Raw genomic sequence first — 20,766 nt, 5'->3', positions numbered from 1 at the left:
TACTTCATTTACTTTAAAAATTTCTAATTGGTCAGTAATTGTTTTTTGTTTATCAACTTTACTTTTTAAAAACCTATATCTGTATTTAATTCTCAACTACTGTAAGATACTTAGTTTCCACATTTTCTACTATTTCCTTTTCTGTTTCCTCTATTAAGGTAGTTGTGAATCTGGTTCACCAAATATGGTGAGATTAAAAAATTTTTTTTTCAATTCAAAGCAAGAAAACTTCAAATAACTTAGAGTATACAACGCTGTGCTTCTGAAACCAAAGAGATATTCTGAATAAGTTCTCTTGAATTCAAAGGATAGTTGGATATGAATATTTTTGTGTGCTTTTACTTGCCAGTGGTTCTCTCTCAGCAATTAAAGCTGGAAAATATTTGACTGGTTTTTTTTTTCAACTTGATACAAATTTGGAAATTATTGCTGAGTTAGTTTGGCTAACTTGCTATAAAAATCATAAGAAATGCAATCATATCATTCTTCTTACTGTGTTACTCAACTTTGACCTTCATCCTATTACTGCAAAGAGAATTCTAATTTCCTCAGGCCATTGAGCCCTTTATTTTCCCAAGCATTTGTGTGGTGACCTATGTGTTTGATGATCTGTTAGAGCAATGCAAGAAACTTATTTCACAGAGTTCTTACCACATTTATCAGAAAATAGGCCTTTCATAACCCTACTAGCTTCAGTGAAATTCCTGAGTCAAAGCAACACCTTATGCTGATGTGATACATTGGTAGCAAAGTGAGTGCTCCTACATTTGCAAAGAAGAAAAAATAAAACTCGTTTAGCTATATTACAAGTATTTCAGAACAAGATATGTTTAAGAGGCAATTTAAAAATCATATTATTATGCCTTAACAACTCTGACTCAACATTAAAATAATACATTTTAATGCAGAAAGTAAAATAGTTCTTGAAAATTACTGCCCACAATTAATAATTATTATAGGGTGATTGTTCAAGCAATGTCTGGAAAATGCAACTTTCTAAAATTATAAAAAAGCCAAAAACATCCAGAGGGGTTCAGAATTAATTCATATAGTATGTGTATCTGGAAATATACAATATATCTGGAAATACTTAAGCAGTTAAAATGGAAAACATTTCAAAATCTATTTCTCCATCTTGTTTGCTGACAAGATGCTTTTTGAACAATAAAGTTAGAAATATCAAGATTTACATAAAGATCTTAGTGTACGCAGGTTGAGTTATTTTTAAATCATGAAGCAGAAGTCACATTTCCCTATTCCATGAATTTGGGCTTAGTTTCATTAAATGTACCTATTGGTATATTTGAGGGTTTTATACTGACAGAGTGAGTTTCACAAAACATCATTGTTTAAGCCACCTTTTTTTCCTTCATTGTGGTACTCACCCCTTTTGTGGTATTTGAATTACTCAGTAACCCCACAGTGATAGGACAAAACAGATTCATTGAGGTGAAAATAAAAGGAAAAATCAGAAACTTTCTGTAGCTTTTACAAAATATCTGGCATTTCATATGTGAATGTAAGCTTCACAGAAAGCCTGAAAAATGAGTATTGTTTTCATAAAAATTTCTTTCTAGAGTGGATAGAGTCAATGAATTTCCTGAAAGTATATTCTGATGAATCATTCTGTCGTTCTGCTTGTAGATTTTCTCCCACAGCTCCCCATCTTCTTTAAGAAATTAATTTCCTTGAAGTTTATGATTCTTTATTTTTCTAATTTTTATTGGTGTATAACTGATTTACAATATCATGTTAGTTTCAGGTATACAACAAAGTGAATCTGTTTTATCTCTATGTGTATGAAGTGTCTGATACTTTAAAGGGTAAGTAGTTGTTCAAGTTGTCCAATTGCAAAATTGGAGCGACAAGGTTAAATCCACATCTTCAGACTCTAATCATACTTACTCTGCAGTCCTCTTACTTCCACACATTTTAAGATATTATGGTGTAATGACCGCCTCATTTCCAGCTTTAATTTTCTTTATCTTTTACTGAAAATTTTAGAGCAGGTAGTTTATGAACAAAGGAACCCCAAAGATTGCAATGGGCAGCATGATACAACTTTTAGTTTATAATCTAAATCCATTGCAGAAGTGGGGTGGGTAATTAAAGAGAGATTCATTTATTCAGTTCACACATTAATTGTGCATCCACTCTATGTGAGGCAGCTTTCTAGGATCTGGGGATACATTGGTGATAAAACAACTTATTCTCTTGCAGAGTACTTTCTAGTAAAGGCCACAAATGATGAACAAGAATTTTTTTTTTTTAATTTTATTGGAGTATAGTTGATTTACAATGTTGTGTTAGTTTCAGGGGTACATTAAAGTGAATCAGTTATACATATACATATATCCTCCCTTTTTTAGATTCTTTTCCCATATAGGCTATTACACAGTATTGAATAGAGTTCCTTGTGCTATACAGTAGGTTCTAGACTATGTATTTTATTAATATTTCTTGTTTATGTAGAAAACATAAATAAGATATATTAATAAAATATATAGTCTAGGTAAATGTTAAGAGGAAAAAAAATTCAGGAAAAGTAATAGAGAGTCAGAGTGGGTAAATGATGTTTGCAATTTTAGATGAGGTGATTCAGAAAAACTCTGTGAGAAGGTGACATTTGAATGAAGAACTGAAGGAAGTTAGCAAGTAAGTCACACAGCTATTTTTTGGAAGAGAATTCCAGACCAAGGGAACATCAAGTACAAAGTCTCTGAGGCTGGAATGTGCTGGATGTATTCAAAGGCTAGAGGAGGCCAACTGGGGTAGAGTGAACTGAATGAAGGGGAGAATAGGAAATGTTTCACAGGAGTGCAGATCTTATAGGACATTGTAGACCTTTGTAAAGACTTTGGTTTTTACTTTTATTGAGGTAGGAGACATTGGATGCCTCCATCAATGAATCTTATTATCTGGCTTGTATTTAAAGAGAATCTCTCCATCTTGTTGAACAGAGAGGAAAGGGGGATGGATGAGGGTCAAATTAGGGAGATCATTTAGGAGGCTGTTTAAAAAAAAATCAGGTAGCTCTAACCAATTTGGTGCAATTGAGGTGAGGAGCAGCTGTCAGATAGAAGACAGGAGCTACAAGGTTTCTTGATGGATTAAGAGTAATGTGTGAAAAAGAGGAATCAATATGACTCTTAAGTTCTTGGCCAGAACACTTCAAATAACGAAGATGCTGTTTACCGAAATGAGGAAAACCAAGGGAAGAGTAGATTTGGGAGTGGGGGGTGGGAGTGGAGGGAGAACCAGGATAAGAAGGGACTCAGTTTTGAACATGTAATGTTTGATATTGATACTTTTTAAAATCCAGTGGGGATTAAATGGATACTAAAACTATACTGATGTAAGAGGGTTCAGCTCTTAGACATTTGGTTTAAGTGGAGTAGTGTTATTATAACCATTCAAAAACACATATTTATTAATCATTTTTTATGTGTCAAGCCCAATACTAAGTGCTAGGTTATAATAATAAGATATAAGACTAATAAGATCTCAAATCACATAATGGTATATAGTTCATGTCAGGGGTGATTGAGTTATACAGTACTCAAGACGTGGAAGCTTGGAAATAGGAATACTTGATCCATTATCACATTGTTAAAACTATACCTAGGAGTTTTATTCAATTGACCATCCTCTTGAAGGGGGGTTGGTTTTTATCAGGGCTTGGCCTCCTGAAAGTTCTGTTATGACAGACTATTATAAAGAAGGCTAAATTCATAGGTCTTGTTCGCATTTAATGTCCATTGTTCTTTTTCTTTCATCTTACTGATAAAATTCAAGTGGTGAGTTATATTCGATCACAGTATAATACATATAAGGTAGTTGGTGTTTATGTTTTCTGAACTAGACAGTAATACCTGAAAGATGATTACTAATTAATTGCTAGACTTTTTTGTTCTTTCTTTGAGCGTTATGTACTTTTTGTACTGTTGTTTTGACATTTGGTATTCTTCTCTTAATAACTCTGCATTGGGTTTTTGAAAGACCTACAAAGGCACTGAGTAAAGTCAATACATTTCTAATAATGCAACTACCCAGGAAAAGCTGGAGTTATTTGGTTTCTTTTTTTTTTTTTTCTTTCTTTCTTTTTTAGTGTTTTAGGTCTTTAGGATATATTTGAGAATGTATTATACCTGCCATTATGGAAGACTGCTGTGCTGAATGCTGGTGCTTGATACTCAATTACAGCATCTTTCCTTTGAGTCAAAGAAGAGAGCAAATAGCCCTCTGTTCAGGGAACCGGGTAGCACTAACCACTCTCCACTCTCCAATAGTAAAAGTAATTTAAGCTATCAGAGACCCAACACTACTTTAGCAGTGTCCCCTGGAGAACAAAGCAGTTAAAGCAAAATTTCATGTGGTTTTCTTTCATGATTTGAGCTCCTTCCGAGAAATACATCTAGAGTTATGCAGGAATAGTTTGAAACTGTTTCATTGACAGTGTCCTAGCAGAGTTCTTTATCAGATAACAACTGTGAAGTTGTATCTAGCAATATGCGAAGTGCTGTGATTCAGGTTACAGCATGGTGGCTCACTTGTAAGGAGAATTTCCAAATTCAGAATAATCTTTGTATGAAGTTTATATAAAACATAAAGGTACAAAGTTTGAATAAAAACAAAAATAGAAAACCTGGATATTTATGTATTTTTTTAAGGTGAGCTAACAATGTGGGAGACAACTAAATGTAGTAACTTCCATCCTAAAACAAAAATCAATGTGTATAATCTATACAGTTGAAAAAGATGTCAATTAGAAACACATATCTTTGTTTTCAACTAAAAAACTTCCCATGCACATGTTATGCTTTCACTACTTATGCATATATCCATAAAAATCAATGTCATTGATTTGTGTCATTTAAAATTTTACATAAACGGTATCATACTGTATAGATACTTCTGCCACTTGCATTTTTTTAAACCTAATATTAGATTTTTGAGAAGTATCTATGTTTGTGACTATAAATCTAGAACATTGATTTTCTACTCCTCTTTTGAATATCATTCCATAATTATCAACGATTATTTATGTATTCCCCTACTGTTGGAAGTTAGGTCTTTAAGAATTTTCAAGAAACCTAGGAAGAAAAGAGGAATTGACAGTCAGTCATAGACAATTTCTCGATTCTGCTCCAACATGTTGGCACACCGATGTGTTGGGCTACCATACATTCTAAAGCTTCACAAAAGTGGTTTCGGACGGAGGCAAACTATCATAGGGTAGAAATGGAGTTTTGAATCTTAGAACAGAGACAGAAATGAGATAGTGGACAAACCAAGGAACATGGCAGGTATGGAACTCACAGGACTGTAACAGAGCCACATAATGTAGTTTCAGTGCGGAAGTTTTCATGAGCGTATTTCTTTTTCATGGCTCTACTATCTCTTTTGGGTTGCTATCGGGTATAGTAATTCTGAATACTTATTTTCCATCTGTGTATAACAGGTTCTATTCATGCAAAACCTTTCAGGGATCAAACTTCTTGATCTCCTTAAGCCATTCAATATGAATATAAATCCAGTGACTATCCTCATTCTTTTATATTTTCCACTAAATAAATGGTACACATATGTGGCTGTCCATCAGAATTAACTGGGGATCTTTATAAAATTACATACTTTTATGAACTCAACCTTGGAAATTCTGATAAAGGATTTAGAGGACAGAGGAATTGTATTTTTTTTAATAAAAATACTTCAGTGATTCAAATAAATTTCAGTTGTGATACCACTTTCCTAAGTGTATAACTTAACTTTTATATAGAGTATTCCCTAGCAAGAGTTGTAAAAATATTAACCTAAAAACGTGATGTGGGGTAGAAAAATGAAAAGCTTTACCTTGAAATCTTTGGCCAGAATTAAGTTGATATGCTTCAGCTGAAAATGTACATAGTTGAAAATGTACAACTGAAAATGTACATAGCTAAGAAAGGTGCAAACACTATTGACAAACTGATTTACACCTCACAGAAAAGATAAAATGCTTTACCTGTGGATTAGAAAACCCAAATACTTAAGTTATCTTATTCATTGCATGTGTGGAGGATATTTAGTACATTATTAAAATCATGCTTCATGAAAACAGGCCCTTATAAACTTTGTAGTTGGTTATGCATAATTGCAACTTATGGCTTTTCTATTGTGTTTCCAGCACAGTGATGCGGTCCATGACCTTCTGCTGGATGTGATCACATGGGTTGGAATTTTGCTGTCCCTTGTTTGTCTCCTGATTTGCATCTTCACATTTTGCTTTTTTCGTGGGCTCCAGAGTGACCGTAACACCATCCATAAGAACCTCTGCATCAGCCTTTTTGTAGCAGAACTGCTCTTCTTGATCGGGATCAACCGAACAGATCAACCAGTAAGCAATTTATTTTGGTATTAGAAAAGAATTTCTCCACTTACAGCTTTCCAATACACAAAATATTCTTGTTTGAAAGTATCCTCTCTTCCAGTTGTCTAAGATAGTTACTAATTTTGAGATCTTATTCCCTTTTTCATGTCCATTGTCATAAAGAAGCAGTGAATATATGGATGTATGAATGTACATTTCTTCAGAAATTCTGTTCAAAAACTTGCCTTTCTAAAGAACTGTGTTTCTTCATTAGTCTTTTTCTTTAATTTTTTTAATCACAAAACTGAATATTGAGAAAACTTAAATCATTTGGGGAATGGAGGAGTATCTTTTCCAACATGTAATTGTTATTCTTTGAAGTTTATAATATATATATTTTTAAAAACACTGGAAATTATATTGAAAACTGCATGGCTAACATGAGTTGGTTTTTTTTTTTTAATCTTTTTTTTTTAACATCTCTATTGGAGTATAATTACTTTACAATGGTGTGTTAGTTTCTGCTTTATAACAAAGTGAATCAGCTATACATATACATATATCCCCATATCTCCTCCTTCTTGCATCTCCCTCCCACCCTCCCTATCCCACCCCTCTAGGTGGTCACAAAGCACTGAGCTGATCTCCTTGTGATATGCAGCTGTTTCCCACTAGCTATCTATTTTACATTTGATAGTGTATATATGTCCATGCCACTCTCTCACTTCGTCCCAGCTTACCCTTCCTCCTCCCCATGTCTTCAAGTCCATTCTCTACGTCTGCATCTTTATTCCTGTCCTACCCCTAGGTTCTTCAGAACCTTTTTCTTTGTTTGTTTTAGATTCCATATACATGTGTTAACATACGGAATTTGTTTCTCTCTTTCTGACTTACTTCACTCTGTATGACCGACTCTAGGTCCATCCACCTCATTACAAATAACTCAATTTCATTTCTTTTTATGGCTGAGTAATATTCCATTGTATATATGTGTCACATCTTCTTTATCCATTCATCTGTTGACAGACACTTAGGTTGTTTCCATGTCCTGTCTATTGTAAATAGAGCTGCAATGAACATTGTGGTACATGACACTTTTTGAATTATGGTTTTCTCAGGGTATATGCCATTAGTGGGATTGCTGGGTCACATGGTAGTTCTATTTTTAGTTTTTAAAAGAACCTCCATACTGTTCTCCATAGTGGCTGTATCAATTTACATTCCCACCATTAGTGCAAGAGGGTTCCCTTTTCTCCACACCCTCTCCAGCATTTGTTTCTAGATTTTTTGGTGATGGCCATTCTGACTGGTGTGAGGTGATACCTTATTGTAGTTTTGATTTGCATTTCTCTAATGATTAGTGATGGTGAGCATCCTTTCAAATGTTTGTTGGCAATCTGTATGTCTTCTTTGGAGATACGTCTATTTAGGTCTTTTGCCCATTTTTGGATTCGGTTGTTTGTTTTTTTGATATTGAGATGCATGAGCTGCTTGTATATTTTGGAGATTAATCCTTTGTCAGTTGCTTCATTTGCAAATATTTTCTCCCATTGTGAGGGTTGTCTTTTGGTCTTGATTATGGTTTCCTTTGCTGTGCAAAAGCTTTTAAGTTTCATTAGGTCCCATTTGTTTATTTTTGTTTTTTATTTCCATTTCTCTAGGAGGTTGGTCAAAAAGGATCTTGCTTTGATTTATGTCATAGAGTGTTCTGCCTATACTTTCCTCTAAGAGTTTTATAGTGTCTGGCCTTACATTCAGGTCTCTAAGCCATTTTGTTTATTTTTGTGTATGGTGTTACAGAATGCTCTAATTTCATTCTTTTACATGTAGCTGTCCAGTTTTCCCAGCACCACTTATTGAAGAGGCTGTCTTTTCTCCATTGTATATCCTTGCCTCCTTTATCAAAAATAAGCTGACCATATGTGCATGGGTTTATCTCTGGGATTTCTATCCTGTTCTATTGATCTATATTTCTATTTTTGTGCCTGTACCATACAGTCTTGATTACTGTAGCTTTGTAGTATAATCTGAAGTCCAGGAGCCTGATTCCTCCAGCTCTGTTTTTCTTTCTCAAGATTGCTTTGGCTATTCCGGGTCTTTTGTGTTTCCATACAAATTGTGAAATTTTTTGTTCTAGTTCTGTGAAAAATGCCAGTGGTAGTTTGATAGGGATTGCATTGAATCTGTAGATTGCTTTGGGTAGTATAGTCATTTTCACAATGTTGATTTTTCCAATCCAGGAACATGGTATATCTCTCCATCTATTTGTATCATCTTTAATTTCTTTCATCAGCGTCTTATAGATTTCTGCATACAGGTCTATTGTCTCCTTAGGTAAGTTTATTGCTAGGTATTTTTTTCTTTTTATTGCAATGGTAAATGAGAGTGTTTCCTTAATTTCTCTTTCAGATTTTTCATCATTAGTGTATAGGAGTGCAAGAGATTTCTGTGCATTAATTTTGTATCCTGCTACTTTACCAAATTCATTGATTAGCTCTAGTAGTTTTCTGGTAGCATCTTTAGGATTCTCTATGTATAGGATCATGTCATCTGCAAACAGTGACAGCTTTACTTCTTCTTTTCTGATTTGGATTCCTTTTATTTCTTTTTATTCTATGCTTGCTGTGGCTAAAACTTCCAAAACTATGTTGAATAATAGTGGTGAGAGTGGACAACCTTGTCTTTCTCCTGATCTTAGTGGAAATGGTTTCAGTTTTTCACCATTGAGAACAATGTTTGCTTTGGGTTTGTCATATATGACCTTAATTATGTTGAGGTAGGTTCCCTCTATGCCTGCTTTCTGGAGAGTTGTTATCATAAATGGGTTTTGAATTTTGTCAAAAGCTTTTTCTCCATCTATTGGGATGATCATATTGTTTTTCCCTTCAATTTGTTAATATGGTTTATCACACTGATTGATTTGCTAATATTGAAGAATCCTTGCATTCCTGGTATAAACCCCACTTGATCATGGTGTACAACCTGTTGTATTCTGTTTGCTAGTATTTTCTTGAGGATTTTTGCATCCATATTCGTCAGTGATATTGGCCTGTAGTTTTCTTTCTTTGTGACATATTTGTTTGGTTTTGGTATCAGGGTGACGGTGGCCTCACAGAATGTGTTTGGGAGTGTTCCTCCCTCTGCTATATTTTGGAAGAGTTTGAGAAAGGTAGGTGTTAGCTCTTCTCTAAATGTTTGATAGAATTTGCCTGTGAAGCCATCTGGTCCTGGTCTTTTGTTTGTTGGAAGATTTTTAATCACAGTCTCAATTTCAGTGCTTGTGATTGGTCTGTTTATATTATCTATCTCTTCCTGGTTCAGTCTCAGAAGGTTGTGCTTTTCTAGGAATGTGCCCATTTCTTCCAGGTTGTCCATTTTATTGGCATATAGTTGCTTGTAGTAATCTCTCATGATCTTTTGTATTTCTGCAGTGTCAGTTGCTACTTCTCCTTTTTCATTTCTAATTCTATTGATTTGAGTCTTCTCCCTTTTTTTCTTGGTGAGTCTGGTTAATGGTTTATCAATTTTGTTTATCTTCTCAAAGAACCAGCTTTTAGTTTTATTGATCTTTGCTACTGTTCCCTTCATTTCTTTTTACTTATTTCTGATCTGATTTTATGATTTCTTCCCTTCTGCTAACTTTGGGGTCTTTTTGTTCTGTCTCTAATTGCTTTAAGTGTAAGTTTAGGTTGTTTATTTGAGATGTTTCCTGGTTCTTGAGGTAGGATTGTATTGCTATAAACTTCCTTCTTAGAACTGCTTTTGCTGCATCCCATAGGTTCTGGGTCATTGTGTTTTCATTGTCACTGTTTCTAGGTATTTTTTGATTTCCTCTTTGATTTCTTCAGTGATCTCTTGGTTATTAAGTAGTGTATTGTTTAGACTCCATGTGTTTGTATTTTTTACAGATTTTTCTCCTGTAATTGATATATAATCTCATAACTTTTTGGTCGGAAAAGATACTTGATATGATTTCAATTTTTTTTAATTTACCAAGGCTTGTTTGTGATCCAAGATATGATCTATCCTGGAGGCTGTCCCATTAGCATTTGAGAAGAAAGTGTATACTGTTGTTTTTGCGTGGAATGTCCTATAAATATCAATTAAGTCCATCTTGTTTAATATATCATTTAGAGCTTGTGTTTCCATATTTATTTTCATTTTGGGTGATCTGTCCATAGGTAAAAGTGGGGTGTTAAAATTCCGTACTATGATTGTGTTACTGTCGATTTCCCCTTTTATGGCTGTTAGCATTTGCCTTATTTATTGAGGTGCTCCTATGTTGGGTGCATAAACATTTATAATTTTTATATCTTCTTCTTGGATTGATCCCTTTATCATTATGTAGTGTCCTTCTTTGTCTCTTGTAATAGTCTTTGTTTTAAAGTCTATTTTTTCTGACATGAGAATTGCTACTCCAGCTTTCTTTTGATTTCCATTTGCATGGAATATCTTTTTCCATCCCTCACTTTCAGTCGTTAAGTGTCCCTAGGTCTGAAGTGGGTCTCTTGTAGACAGCATATATATCGGTCTTTCTTTTGTATCCATTCAGCCAGTCTATGTCTTTTGGTTGGAGCATTTAATCCATTTACATTTAAGGTAATTATCGATATGTATGTCCTATTACGATTTTCTTAATTGTTTTGGGTTTGTTATTGTAGGTCTTTTCCTTCTCTTGCGTTTCCTGCCTAGAGAAGTTCCTTTAGCATTTGTTGGTGGTTTAGTGGTGCTGAATTCTCTCAGCTTTTGCTTGTCTGTAATGGTTTTAATTTCTCCATCGAATCTGAATGAGATCCTTGCTGGGTAGAGTAATCTTGGTTGTAGGTTTTTCCCTTTCATCACTTTAAATATATCCTGCCACTCCCTTCTGGCTTGCAGAGTTTCAGCTGTTAACCTTATGGGAATTCCCTTGTATGTTATTTGTTGTTTTTCCCTTGCTGCTTTTAATATTTTTTCTTTGTATTTAATTTTTGATAGTTTGAATAATATGGGTCTTGGCATGTTTCTCTTTGGGTTTATCATGTATGGGACTCTCTGCACTTCCTGGAGTTGATTGCCTATTTCCTTTCCCATATTAAGGAAGTTTTCAACTATAATCTCTTCAAATATTTTCTCAGTCCCTTTCTTTTTCTCTTCTTCTTCTGGGACCCCTAAAATTTGAGTGTGGGTGCGTTTAATGTTGTCCCAGAGTTGTCTAAGACTGTCCTCAATTCTGTTCATTCTTTTTTCTTTATTCTGCTCTGCAGTAGTTATTTCCACTATTTTATCTTCCAGGGCGCTTATCAGTTCTTCTGCCTTCTAGAGAATTTTTAATTTCATTTATTGTGTTGTTGATCATTGTTTGTTTGCCCTTTAGTTCTTTTAGGTCCTTGTTAAATGTTTCTTGTATTTTCTCCATTCTTTTTCCAAGTTTTTGGATCATTTTTACTAGCATTACTCTGAATTCTTTTTCAGGTAGACTGCCTATTTCCTCTTCATTTGTTTGGTCTGGTGGGTTTTTACCTTCCTCCTTCATCTGCTGCATATTTCTCTGTCTTCTCATTTTGCTTAATTTACTGTGTTTGGGGTCTCCTTTTTGCAGGCTGCAGGTTCGTAGTTCCCGTTGTTTTTGGTGTCTGCCCCCAGTGGCCTGGGTTAGTTCAGTAGGTTGTGTAGGCTTCCTGGTGGAGGGGACTAGTGCCTGTGTTCTAGTGGATGAGGCTGGATCTTGTCTTTCTGATGGGCAGGACCTCGTCCAGGTGTGTATTTTGGGGTGTCTGTGACCTTATTATGATTTTCAGCAGCCTCTCTGCTAATGGGTGGAGTTGTGTTCCTGTGTTGCTAGTTATTTGGCATAGAGTGTCCAGCACTGTAGCTTGCTGGTCGTTGAGTGGAGCTGGGTCTTAGCATTGAGACAGAGATCTCTGGGAGATTTTCGCCTTTTGATATTACATGGATCCGGGAAGTCTCTGGTGAACCTATGTCCTGAACTCGGCTCTCCCACCTCAGAGGCAAAGGTCTGACACCCGGCCGGAGCACCAAGACCCTGTCGGCCACACGGATCAAAAGAAAAGGGAGGGCTTCCCTGGTGGCGCAGTGGTTGAGAATCTGCCTGCCAATGCCGGGGACACGGGTTCGAGCCCTGGTCTGGGAAGATCCCACATGCCACGGAGCAACTGGGCCCGTGAGCCACAATTACTGAGCCTGCACGTCTAGAGTCTGTGGTCCGCAACAGGAGAGGCCATGATGATGAGAGGCCCGCGCACCGTGTTGAAGAGTGGCCCCCACTTGCTGCAACTGGAGAAAGCCCTCGCACAGAAACGAAGACCCAACACAGTCGTAAATAAATAAATAAATAAATAAATAAATAAATAAAATTAAAAAAAAAAAGAAAAGGGAGGGGAAAAATAAATAAATAAATAAATAAATAAAATAAAATAACGTTATTAAAAAATAAAAAATAATTATTACAAATAAAAAATTAAAAGGTAATTAAAAAAAAGAAAGAAGGAAGGAAGAGAGCAACCAAACCAAAAAACAAATCCACCAGTGATAACAAGCGCTAAAAACTGTACTTAAAAAAAAGAAAAAGAAAAACAAACAAACAAGAAAACGGACAAACAGAACCCTAGGACAAATGGTAAAACAAAGCTGTACAGACAAAATCACACAAAGAAGCATACACATACACACTCACAAAAAGAGAAAAAGGAAAAAATATATATATATATCTATATATTTAAAAAAAGGAAGAAAGAAACCAAATCAATAAACAAATCTACCAATGATAATAAACTCTAAATACTAAACTAAGATAAACATAAAACCAGATACAAATTAGATGCAGAAAGCAAACCCCAAGTCTACAGTTGCTCCCAAAGTCCACCACCTCAGTTTTGTGATGATTTGTTGTCTATTCATGTATTCCACAGATGCAGGGTACATCAAGTTGATTGTGAAGATTTAATCTGCTTTTCCTGAGGCTGCTGGGAGAGATTTCCCTTTCTCTTCTTTGTTCGCACAGCTCCTGGGGTTCAGCTTTGGATTTGGCCTCACCTCTGCATATAAGTTGCCTGAGGGCGTCTGTTCTTAGCCCCCACAGGACGGGGTTAAAGGAACAGCTGATTAGGGGGCTCTGGCTCACTCAGGCTGGGGAGAGCGGAGGTACGGAATGTGGGGTGAGCCTGCAGTGGTAGAGCCTGGAGTGACATTGCAACAGCCTGAGGCGCACCATGTGTTCTCCTGGGGAAGTTTTCCCTGTTTCACGGGACTCTGGCAGTGGCTCCTGGGAGGGGAGGTGGATAGTGACCTGTTCTTGCACATAGGCTTCTTGATGGCTGCAGCAGCAGCCTTAGCGTTGCGTGCCCGTCTCCGGGATCCGTGCTGATAGCTGTGGCTCACGACAGTCTCTGGAGCTCATTTAGGTGGTGCTCTGAATCACCTCTCCTCGTGCACCCTGAAACAATGGTCTCTTGCCTCTTAGGCAGTTCCAAACTTTCTCCCGGACTCCCTCCAGCCTAGGTGGGGAGCACTAGCCCCCTTCAGGCCGTGCTCATGCACCCAACCCCAGTCCTCTCCCTGGGATCTGACTTCTGAAGCCCGAGCCTCAGCTCCCAGCCCCCACCTACCCAAGCAGGTAAGCAGACAAGCCTCTCAGGCTGTTGAGTGCTGGTCGGCAGTGATCTTCTGTGCAGGAATCTCTCCGCTTTGCCCTCTGTACCACTGTTGCTGCATTCTTCTCCATGCTTCCAAAGCTTCCCCACCGCCACCCCCCATCTCCACCATTGAAGGGGCTTCCTAGTGTGTGGAGACTTTTACTCCTTCACATCTCCCTCCCAGAGGTGCAGGTCCCATCCCTATTCTTTTGTCTCTTTTTTTTTCTTTTTTCTTTTGCCCTACCCAGGTATGTGGGGGGTTTCTTGCCTTGTGGGAAGTCTGAGGTCTTCTACCAGCATTCAGTAGGCATTCTGTAGGAGTTGTTCCACATGTAGATGTATTTCTGATGTATTTGTGGGGAGGAAGGTGATCTCTACGTCTTACTCCTCCGCCATCTTGAAGGTCTCCTAACATGGGTTTTTCTAATTGACCTATTTTGGAAAATAGTTCAAACTCAATGTCATTTTTATAATTTATATACTCTTCCCAAATTTTGTTTTACACTTTATATTTTCTCAAGTTCTGTTTACATCTTTAAGTGCTAACTTCATACTTTATACTTTACTACTAACCACATTTAGCCACATCAAGAAAGGAAGGGAAGGAGGGAGAGAGATGGGGAGAGAGGGAGGGAGAGAGTGAGGGAGGAAAGGAAGGAGGGAAGGAAAGAAATAGGAAAAAATGAATAGCACTAGCCAACTGTTCTGGATAAACCCAAACAGAAAATATGATCAACAGACAATATCTAATATATTAAACAGACTTTATGCACATTTGTAATTTTTGTGAGGCCCTTTCTACTAACTTAAGATTCATGCACATAACGCAAGTTGGTTCTCATGACTAAAACTGCAAATGAAAATTTTCATTTTTTGGAAGACTTGTAGGCATAATAAATAATTCATTCATTTAATGCTGTTCTCTGGTATGTGTCCATATGTATACAGTACGTTACAATGAAAATGCTGTTGGATTCATGTTTGTGATTACACATTCATGATTAATGGCTGTGAAGGGTACAATTATGGTGATTATACTTTTAACTGGTTATCATATACAAATGTGACAGTTTTTCCCATAAATGCATACAGATGAATAAGCAATCAAAGTGCACATTTTTTCTCCAAAAAAGTAAAGCCTTCTGATAACAAAAATTAATAGTTGAAGTTCTAACTCTACAAAGCAAGAAATGGAAAACTATGTTATTTCCCAAGAAGAAATCATTTCATTCTCTTTTTAACCTGCAATTCAAATGCTCTGTGATTTCTTTTCATTTAGAAACCTTATTCTTATTTTTGCTTCTTGATGTTACGTATGGTATGATAAACTTCTCCAAATGTTGCATACTGCACAAAACTTCTGACATGTAGCATAAAGGACAGTGATTGATTTGAAAAATTTGGGTTGAGTGCAGATCAGCCCAACTTGTCTTTACTCTTATTGCTGGATATGTGTTCTCTTCCTGCCTGTTATGTGGCAGTCAGGCTCTGCTTTCTCTTTCCAGCCCCTTTGACACTTGAGTGCCTCATCTCCCTTCATCATCATCTCTCTAATCCAAGGAAATAGACCTGCCCTTCATCTCATTTCTCAAGGATCATACTCGTCATTGAATCCATACTAATCAGATAATTTCTATAAATTTGTTGCCTTTTCTAGTGGGAACTGTAGATTTTAGTTAGGACTTCTTATAAAAACTGAAGGCCTCCCCTCCAAAGGAGTGAGAATTTCAGGAACTGGCATAAGAAAATTAATATATGGTCAGCTGAAATTTGTAGTACCTTAGAAAACATGCCAAAGTAAGGGCTAGCTGCCTTTTGTGACCAAGCTTGTATAGACCAACATTTAGTAATATAACAAAAAATGAGAGAATGAAAGCATTCCTGGAACACTTTATTTTAACCAGATCTACATTTACACCTATGCAGTACGAACTTCCCAATGTCATCTTAAATCCTTTCTGAAACAAGGCAAGGAAGAAATAAATAATAAATAATAATGAATTAATAATCTCATTATAAAATACTTTAATTATTATATTTTTTATTTTAAGAGCTTTTATTCTCTTTGATTTTAGTGTTTCTCTTTCACTTACATTGAAGGACTTAATATGTTAATAAACACAGGATTATGACCAAGAAAAAAATTCATGAGATCTCTTTTAAAACCTTTAGACTAATCTCAGTAATAATTATCAATAGGATTTTATTAAAACTTTTCCCTATATGTTATACTTTTTTCTTATTATAGTGCTTTGTTGTCATCCATAGCCATTATTAATAAAATGTTAAATACAGTTTTCACAGATAAGTTATATCTAATTAGGTTTTAATGTCTGAATTTTAAGAATCTTGTCTCGATTATTTTTTTGCAGACCAATCTTATTATTGCAGTCTCGATAAATATTTATTTTAATTTTATGGCAGTTGGTATTTCATTTGGTAGTTATTTGACTGACTCATTTGTTCCTTTCCCTAGATTGCCTGTGCCGTTTTTGCTGCTCTCTTACATTTCTTCTTCTTGGCTGCCTTCACGTGGATGTTCCTGGAGGGAGTGCAGCTATATATCATGCTGGTGGAAGTTTTTGAGAGTGAACATTCACGAAGGAAATACTTTTACCTGGTCGGCTATGGGATGCCTGCGCTCATTGTGGCTGTGTCAGCTGCAGTAGACTATAGGAGTTATGGAACAGATAAAGTGTGAGTTTATGTTTTCTTTCCTTTTTTTTCCTCTTTTAAAATCTAGTTGAAATTGAAACTTTGCATTTTCTCAGAAGCTAAGGTCTTTCTATCACTCCACAGCAATAAACAACAGAACTGTAGAAGCAAATGGAGATAATTCAATTCATGGGTTGTACTTTTGTTATGATGTAAAGAGAGAAAAAATATTCCTGAGATTGCACATCTACATCACAACCTTGAGTAATTATAAAAGGATGATACTTTTAATATCTTTCAGAGCATTGAGACATTTGTCAAATGAAGAACTAGCTGTATTAAAGATGTGTATTCAGAGAACAGTGTAGTCCCTGACTTTAATGGCTTCTCTTCTTCCTGACATGTTAATTCTAGTCACTAGAAAGTAACTTATATCATTAACAGAAAGATAGAGTATATGAGCAGGGGCAGCTTGTGTTTTCCTTTTTTCCCCTAGGTGACTATTGGAGTACAGTGATGAACTTTATTTTCAACATACCTTCAAATTGGTGAAACATACCCATAGAGATGATCAGCATACTTTTGGAAAGGAATTCAGTGAAAAATATTTCAGTAATCCACATCAATATAATAATTGGGATCCTGAGAATGAATGAGTTTCAATAGAAAAAGTTTAGAAAGAAGACCAAGATAGATCTCTGATGAATACTCACATTTAGAACATAGATTGAGGAGGGAGAATAAAAATAAAGAAAGAAAAGAGATGACCAGAGCCTTAAAAGAGAACCATGGGGAAAGTGAGAAGAAAGTTTCAAGGTGGTATTCTCTGTCCATTTATCCTTTGCAACAACTATTTTGGCAAAGTGCTGGAAGCAGAAGCCAAATTGGAAAGTGTGAAGAGATAAGCCAGTGGCAACAAAGTAGAGTCTTCAAATGTTATCTACAGCCTGAAAAAGTTTGATTGAGAAATAGTGAAAATATTAATTCATGGTAACAGTAATGAAGAAGAATTTTTAAAAATGAAGTCCCAAAATATCTAGGTTGGGAAGAATCAAGTTGGTAAGAGAAGATTAGTAGAGAGAAAGTATCTTATGCCTCATTTGTATTAAATATATATATAGGCTGAATGAAAAGAAAAGGTCCTAGGGGGATAGAAAGGCATAAGATTAGACATAAGGTGAGAAAAACCTTGATTTAGTACTGAAAGTGGCCTTAGAATTCACCTAGTCCAAGGCATTAATTTTATAGATGAAAAAAAATCAAGAACCAGGTAAATTAATTGCCTTGTCCATGGTGATGGAGGTAGATAGTGACAAACGTGTGATGAAATAAGTCAGGCTTATTTCCACTAAAACTAGGATGTTTTTGAAATAGTCAGATGACCCCTGTCTTCTGAGGTGTGAAGGAAATAACAGAAAGGATAAATTTGGAAGTGGAGGAATTTTTCCATCAAATAGGAGATGCTGATTTGTGAGCGAATAGGTGAGGTCACACTGAGAGGACAGATTTGAAAAGCTTTGAAATGAGCACTATGGAAAATGTGTTAAGGAGCCAATTAGACATTAATAAAACGACTTCCAAGCAGTAGTGTAGGCTCAGATGAGGTTAGACAACATCAATTGTACAGAAGTTAGTAAGCCAAATTTCATGACTTTTCACCAGCAGTCAGCAGCCTGAATATGCTGGCAATAAAGCAGCTCGTTTCCCAGCAGAGAAGATTCAGGAGGGAACAGAAAGAGGACTCCAGAGTTATAGGGAGCATAGTTAGAATATACGTTGGTGTAGAAGCGCCAACAATACGATTAAAAGAAGACCATCTCGCTTCTGTTGAATTTTTTTCTTGAGTACAGTGACAAGCTACATAAAACAATTTGTCTAAATGTAACTAATAGTAATTACTTTTTAATCTAACCTTTGTGAATTATGGTCGAGTCTGAGGTCATTTTGTGTATCCCAGTGGCAATCATGGACCAGATTAGGATTAGATAAAAATATTGCCTGTATTTGCTCCTAAAGACATTTTAGGGGAGGGGGATTAGATCATAGAATTTAATAAAAAACACCTTTATTGATATAATTTGCATACCATAGAATTCACTCTTTTAAAGAATACAATTCAGTTGTTTTTAGTACATTCAATGTTAGGCATCCATCACCACTATCTAATTTTAGAACATTTTTATCCCCTCTAAAAGAAGCCCATTAGCAGTTACTGCCCTTAGATCATAGGATTTTACCTTTTAATTAATGCATTTTCTCTCTAATGTATTAAATTGACTGATATTGTTATTTGTGACCTATACTATAAATATTGTGCTTATATAGTTCAATTTTTCTCTCTTGCAGTTCTTGACTGGCTTTTATTTTTGTTTTATGTTGTTTTTTCTCTTTAGATATTTGCAAGTTTTCCTATTACTGAACTGACAACTTGTTTGCTTTATGTTTTAGTCATTTATTTTGAAAGAGAGGTCATTTTCTGGATAGCAGGAATCTATCTTTTCTTAGAATCAATACTATGTAGTCTCTTGTGACTTTGTTAAAGTTTTGGCCATCACTGCTTTAATTTCCTGCACATAACTGGAAGATCTCATTTACTGACATTATCACTTTGTGAGAATAGAGGCTAATTTTTTTCCCAGGCATTGATTTAAAACAAGCCTTAATAATAGTTCAGTTTCACCATTATGATTTTTCCCAACACAAAGAGAAGCAAAACAGATACAGATAAAATAAATGGTAAATGAAAGAGGGATAGAAAAGGATAGGGAAAATTGCACTAAAATTCTTTCACAGGTGGGCATAGAGCATTTAGTGTCTCATTTGTGCATTTTCAATAAATTGTCCAGAGAGAGACCTTCAAAATACATGGAAAAAAGATTTAACCTCTTTCTTTGGGAATTCATCCAACCCAACGTCTATACAGTGCTGTTTTGCCCATTGAGGAATCAGGTGTTGAAAAAGAAACATTATTCAGTCATTTGTATGTACTTGATAAGCTGAAATGAACAGATCATGTTTCCGTCAGGAGTTTAATCAAGATATTGTCTCAAATAAAAATATAAGCAATGAATTTTTATACACTGGAAGGATTTCTGCATATAGAATTATGTATCTTGTTCCCTATTATTAAATCTGTTTTTGTTGTCTGGTTTCTGTTACTATTGTTTATTTCTTTTATTTCAAATGGCATTTCCTACTTCCTGCTCATCACATTTGGGGGCTTTTTGGTTTGTTTGTTTGTTTCTGCCAGTGTTACCTTCTTATGTGCTACATTGATTTTTTAAAATACAAATATGTAAAGTCTACAGTCATAAATAAACTGGACTTAGCCAGAATTCAGAGACATATTGTCACTCATTTTCTGTAAATTCTTATTAAGCTTAATACAGTAAATTTTTATTTCTCAGAAGTCTATTTTACTTATTTTTGGAATTTTGTTATTATTAAATTTTTACTTCTTAGTCTCAGCCACTTGGATTACATCGAGACTAAAACCATTGAATACATATTACAGTAATCCAAATAACAAATTTCTCTTTCTTTTCTCTCCTCTTAATGTACTTAATGTATTTTATTGTAATAACAATGAGGTTTTATTTCTGAAACCTTTAATAATAATAATAGCTTACATTTCTAAAAAGTAAAGAATCGTATCAATGGTAGGAGATAAAATTAGAGACAGAATTGTTTTTGTAGGTTAAATAAATGTTATTTTGATACAGATAGAGGTAACTATCATATTCCGTTTGGCTGAAGGATTATGATGTGTTTTTCTATTAAATGTTATTAGGGCTGTTGAATTGATTATTATGTAGAAAACACATACACATAAAGCATACATAATTTGATTTCGAGAAGTTGCTTAGTTTGCCATCAATTTGCAATATTTATAAGAGAATCTCATTATTTTCTGATGTTGTTTAATGAAATCTTTTTATCTGTATTGACATTATTCTCGAGAGAATTTACTTAGAATTACATTTAGTCACAATTATCAGACACTTAAAAAATCAGATTAAAAGTCCAATACAGTCATTAAAAAAAAAAAAAATTCAGCTAGTGGACCACAGGTCTAAATTGCACTGACTATGGAGTGTTTTCCATTTTCTTTCTGTTTTTCTATCTACC

The 20,766-nt window shown here is 35.3% G+C and overlaps 1 protein-coding gene across 7 annotated transcripts in view; it reads left to right on the top strand.

Moving 5' to 3' along the window:
• ADGRL3 (adhesion G protein-coupled receptor L3) overlaps nucleotides 1-20,766 on the top strand; it is an 858,314-nt gene that overhangs the window by 754,735 nt on the left and 82,813 nt on the right. For all 7 annotated transcript variants that reach the window (XM_059922921.1, XM_059922920.1, XM_059922919.1 and 4 more), the window contains 2 exons: nucleotides 6,167-6,376; nucleotides 16,460-16,680. In XM_059922921.1, the coding sequence (XP_059778904.1) occupies nucleotides 6,167-6,376; nucleotides 16,460-16,680 (431 nt within the window). The remainder of the gene's footprint in view (nucleotides 1-6,166; nucleotides 6,377-16,459; nucleotides 16,681-20,766) is intronic.

Source organism: Balaenoptera ricei, chromosome 5 (assembly GCF_028023285.1).
Source record: "Balaenoptera ricei isolate mBalRic1 chromosome 5, mBalRic1.hap2, whole genome shotgun sequence".
Taxonomy (NCBI): Eukaryota; Metazoa; Chordata; class Mammalia; order Artiodactyla; family Balaenopteridae; genus Balaenoptera; species Balaenoptera ricei.
The sequence above is the reverse complement of the archived record's forward strand: the minus strand, read 5'-3'. Positions and strand labels throughout refer to the sequence as shown.